General features: G+C 56.1%; 1 protein-coding gene across 1 annotated transcript; it reads left to right on the top strand.

Annotated features, from left to right (window-relative positions):
• Positions 1-1808: 1808 nt before the first annotated feature.
• On the top strand, positions 1809-4928 carry LOC122926268 (trichohyalin-like). The gene has a single exon (XM_044277643.1). It carries the CDS (start codon positions 1809-1811, stop codon positions 4926-4928), a length of 3120 nt encoding a protein of 1039 aa, XP_044133578.1.
• Positions 4929-5338: the final 410 nt, after the last annotated feature.

The raw sequence follows: 5338 nt of genomic DNA, 5'->3' as shown, positions 1-5338 counted from the left end.
ATGCAGACAGAAAGAGGAGAGCCAATGCAGACAAAAAGAGGAGAGCCGGTGCAGACAGATAGAGGAGAGCCAATGCAGACAAAAAGAGGAGAGCCGGTGCAGACAGATAGAGGAGAGCCGGTGCAGACAGATAGAGGAGAGCCGGTGCAGACAGATAGAGGAGAGCCGGTGCAGACAGATAGAGGAGAGCTGGTGCAGACAGAGGAGAGCTGGTGCAGACAGAGGAGAGCCGGTGCAGACAAAGAGGAGAGCCGATGCAGACAGAAAGAGGAGAGCCAATGCAGACAAAAAGAGGAGAGCCGGTGCAGACAGATAGAGGAGAGCCAATGCAGACAAAAAGAGGAGAGCCGGTGCAGACAGATAGAGGAGAGCCGGTGCAGACAGATAGAGGAGAGCCGGTGCAGACAGATAGAGGAGAGCTGGTGCAGACAGAGGAGAGCCGGTGCAGACAGATAGAGGAGAGCCAGTGCAGACAGATAGAGGAGAGCCGGTGCATACAGAAAGAGGAGAGCCGGTGCAGACAGATAGAGGAGAGCCGGTGCACACAGATAGAGGAGAGCCAATGCAGACAAAAAGAGGAGAGCCGGTGCAGACAGATAGAGGAGAGCCAATGCAGACAAAAAGAGGAGAGCCGGTGCAGACAGATAGAGGAGAGCCGGTGCAGACAGATAGAGGAGAGCCGGTGCAGACAGATAGAGGAGAGCCGGTGCAGACAGATAGAGGAGAGCTGGTGCAGACAGAGGAGAGCCGGTGCAGACAAAGAGGAGAGCCGATGCAGACAGAAAGAGGAGAGCCAATGCAGACAAAAAGAGGAGAGCCGGTGCAGACAGATAGAGGAGAGCCAATGCAGACAAAAAGAGGAGAGCCGGTGCAGACAGATAGAGGAGAGCCGGCGCAGACAGATAGAGGAGAGCCGGTGCAGACAGATAGAGGAGAGCTGGTGCAGACAGAGGAGAGCCGGTGCAGACAAAGAGGAGAGCCGATGCAGACAGAAAGAGGAGAGCCAATGCAGACAGAAAGAGGAGAGCCAATGCAGACAAAAAGAGGAGAGCCGGTGCAGACAGATAGAGGAGAGCCAATGCAGACAAAAAGAGGAGAGCCGGTGCAGACAGATAGAGGAGAGCCGGTGCAGACAGATAGAGGAGAGCCGGTGCAGACAGAAAGAGGAGAGCCGGTGCAGACAGAAAGAGGAGAGCCGGTGCAGACAGATAGAGGAGAGCCGGTGCAGACAGATAGAGGAGAGCCGGTGCAGACAGATAGAGGAGAGCCGGTGCATACAGAAAGAGGAGAGCCGGTGCAGACAGAAAGAGGAGAGCCGGTGCACACAGATAGAGGAGAGCCAATGCAGACAAAAAGAGGAGAGCCGGTGCAGACAGATAGAGGAGAGCCGGTGCAGACAGATAGAGGAGAGCCAATGCAGACAAAAAGAGGAGAGCCGGTGCAGACAGATAGAGGAGAGCCGGTGCAGACAGATAGAGGAGAGCTGGTGCAGACAGAGGAGAGCCGGTGCAGACAAAGAGGAGAGCCGATGCAGACAGAAAGAGGAGAGCCAATGCAGACAAAAAGAGGAGAGCCGGTGCAGACAGATAGAGGAGAGCTGGTGCAGACAGAGGAGAGCCGGTGCAGACAAAGAGGAGAGCCGATGCAGACAGAAAGAGGAGAGCCAATGCAGACAAAAAGAGGAGAGCCGGTGCAGACAGAAAGAGGAGAGCCGGTGCAGACAAAGAGGAGAGCCGATGCAGACAGAAAGAGGAGAGCCAATGCAGACAAAAAGAGGAGAGCCGGTGCAGACAGATAGAGGAGAGCCAATGCAGACAAAAAGAGGAGAGCCGGTGCAGACAGATAGAGGAGAGCCGGTGCAGACAGATAGAGGAGAGCCGGTGCAGACAGATAGAGGAGAGCCGGTGCATACAGAAAGAGGAGAGCCGGTGCAGACAGATAGAGGAGAGCCGGTGCACACAGATAGAGGAGAGCCAATGCAGACAAAAAGAGGAGAGCCGGTGCAGACAGATAGAGGAGAGCCGGTGCACACAGATAGAGGAGAGCCGGTGCACACAGAAAGAGGAGAGCCGGTGCAGACAGAAAGAGGAGAGCCAATGCAGACAAAAGAGGAGAGCCGGTGCAGACAGATAGAGGAGAGCTGGTGCAGACAGAGGAGAGCCGGTGCAGACAAAGAGGAGAGCCGATGCAGACAGAAAGAGGAGAGCCGATGCAGACAAAAAGAGGAGAGCCGGTGCAGACAGATAGAGGAGAGCCGGTGCAGACAGATAGAGGAGAGCCGGTGCAGACAGATAGAGGAGAGCCGGTGCAGACAGATAGAGGAGAGCCGGTGCAGACAAAGAGGAGAGCCGATGCAGACAGAAAGAGGAGAGCCGATGCAGACAAAAAGAGGAGAGCCGGTACAGACAGATAGAGGAGAGCCAATGCAGACAAAAAGAGGAGAGCCGGTGCAGACAGATAGAGGAGAGCCGGTGCAGACAGATAGAGGAGAGCCGGTGCAGACAGATAGAGGAGAGCCGGTGCAGACAGATAGAGGAGAGCCGGTGCAGACAGATAGAGGAGAGCTGGTGCATACAGAAAGAGGAGAGCCGGTGCAGACAGATAGAGGAGAGCCGGTGCAGACAGATAGAGGAGAGCCGGTGCAGACAGATAGAGGAGAGCCGGTGCAGACAGAAAGAGGAGAGCCGGTGCAGACAGATAGAGGAGAGCCGGTGCACACAGATAGAGGAGAGCCGGTGCAGACAGATAGAGGAGAGCCAATGCAGACAAAAAGAGGAGAGCCGGTGCAGACAGATAGAGGAGAGCCGGTGCAGACAGATAGAGGAGAGCCGGTGCAGACAGATAGAGGAGAGCTGGTGCAGACAGAGGAGAGCCGGTGCAGACAAAGAGGAGAGCCGATGCAGACAGAAAGAGGAGAGCCAATGCAGACAAAAAGAGGAGAGCCGGTGCAGACAGATAGAGGAGAGCCAATGCAGACAAAAATAGGAGAGCCGGTGCAGACAGATAGAGGAGAGCCGGTGCAGACAGATAGAGGAGAGCCGGTGCAGACAGATAGAGGAGAGCCGGTGCAGACAGATAGAGGAGAGCCGGTGCATACAGAAAGAGGAGAGCCGGTGCAGACAGATAGAGGAGAGCCGGTGCACACAGATAGAGGAGAGCCAATGCAGACAAAAAGAGGAGAGCCGGTGCAGACAGATAGAGGAGAGCCAATGCAGACAAAAAGAGGAGAGCCGGTGCAGACAGATAGAGGAGAGCCGGTGCAGACAGATAGAGGAGAGCCGGTGCAGACAGATAGAGGAGAGCTGGTGCAGACAGAGGAGAGCCGGTGCAGACAAAGAGGAGAGCCGATGCAGACAGAAAGAGGAGAGCCAATGCAGACAAAAAGAGGAGAGCCGGTGCAGACAGATAGAGGAGAGCCAATGCAGACAAAAAGAGGAGAGCCGGCGCAGACAGAAAGAGGAGAGCCGGCGCAGACAGAAAGAGGAGAGCCGGTGCAGACAGAGGAGAGTTGGTGCAGACAGAAAGAGGAGAGCCGGTGCAGACAGAAAGAGGAGAGCCGGTGCAGACAGATAGAGGAGAGCCGGTGCAGACAGATAGAGGAGAGCCGGTGCAGACAGATAGAGGAGAGCCGGTGCAGACAGAAAGAGGAGAGCCGGTGCAGACAGAAAGAGGAGAGCCGGTGCAGACAGATAGAGGAGAGCCAGTGCACACAGATAGAGGAGAGCCGGTGCACACAGATAGAGGAGAGCCGATGCAGACAGAAAGAGGAGAGCCGGTGCAGACAGAAAGAGGAGAGCCGGTGCAGACAGAAAGAGAAGAGCTGGTGCAGACAGAAAGAGGAGAGCCAGTGCACACAGAAAGAGGAGAGCCGGTGCAGACAGAAAGAGAAGAGCCGGTGCAGACAGAAAGAGGAGAGCCGGTGCACACAGAAAGAGGAGAGCCGGTGCAGACAGAAAGAGAAGAGCCGGTGCAGACAGAAAGAGGAGAGCCGGTGCAGACAGAAAGAGGAGAGCCAGTGCACACAGATAGAGGAGAGCCAGTGCACACAGAAAGAGGAGAGCCGGTGCAGACAGAAAGAGGAGAGCCGGTGCAGACAGAAAGAGAAGAGCTGGTGCAGACAGAAAGAGGAGAGCCGGTGCAGACAGAAAGAGGAGAGCCGGTGCAGACAGATAGAGGAGAGTCGGTGCACACAGATAGAGGAGAGCCGGTGCACACAGATAGAGGAGAGCCGGTGCACACAGATAGAGGAGAGCCGGTGCAGACAGAAAGAGGAGAGCCGGTGCAGAAAGAAAGAGGAGAGCCGGTGCACACAGATAGAGGAGAGCCAGTGCAGACAGAAAGAGGAGAGCCAGCGCAGACAGAAAGAGGAGAGCCAGTGCAGACAGATAGAGGAGAGCCGGCGCAGACAGATAGAGGAGAGCCGGTGCAGACAGATAGAGGAGAGCCGGTGCACACAGATAGAGGAGAGCCGGTGCAGACAGATAGAGGAGAGCCAGTGCAGACAGAAAGAGGAGAGCCAGCGCAGACAGAAAGAGGAGAGCCAGCGCAGACAGATAGAGGAGAGCCGGTGCAGACAGATAGAGGAGAGCCGGTGCATACAGATAGAGGAGAGCCAGTGCAGACAGAAAGAGGAGAGCCAGCACAGACAGAAAGAGGAGAGCCAGCGCAGACAGATAGAGGAGAGCCGGTGCACACAGAAAGAGGAGAGCCGGTGCAGACAGAAAGAGGAGAGCCGATGCAGACAAAAAGAGGAGAGCCGGTGCAGACAGATAGAGGAGAGCCGGTGCACACAGAAAGAGGAGAGCCGGTGCAGACAGAAAGAGGAGAGCCAACGCAGACAGAAAGAGGAGAGCCAGCGCAGACAGATAGAGGAGAGCCGGTGCACACAGAAAGAGGAGAGCTGGTGCAGGCGGAAAGGGGAGAGCTGACGAAGACCAAAATTTGAGAGCTGGCACAGACGGAATGTGGAGAGCCGGTGCAGACAGAGGAGAGCCGGTGCAGACAGAGGAGAGCCGGTGCAGACAGAGGAGAGCCGGTGCAGACAGATAGAGAAGAGCCGGTGCAGACAGAAAGAGGAGAGCCGGTGCAGACAGAGGAGAGCCGGTGCAGACAGATAGAGGAGAGCCGGTGCAGACAGAAAGAGGAGAGCCGGTGCAGACAGATAGAGGAGAGCCGGTGCAGACAGAAAGAGAAGAGCCGGTGCAGGCAGAAAGAGGAGGGCCGGTGCAGACAGAAAGAGAAGAGCCGGTGCAGACAGATAGAGGAGAGCCGGTGCAGACAGATAGAGGAGAGCCGGTGCAGACGGAAAGTGGAGCCGGTGCAGATATATCTAGTTTAT

The sequence above is a fragment of the Bufo gargarizans genome, chromosome 2 (genome assembly GCF_014858855.1).
Source record: "Bufo gargarizans isolate SCDJY-AF-19 chromosome 2, ASM1485885v1, whole genome shotgun sequence".
NCBI classification, from domain to species: Eukaryota; Metazoa; Chordata; class Amphibia; order Anura; family Bufonidae; genus Bufo; species Bufo gargarizans.
This window is presented reverse-complemented; position numbering and strand designations above follow the sequence as displayed.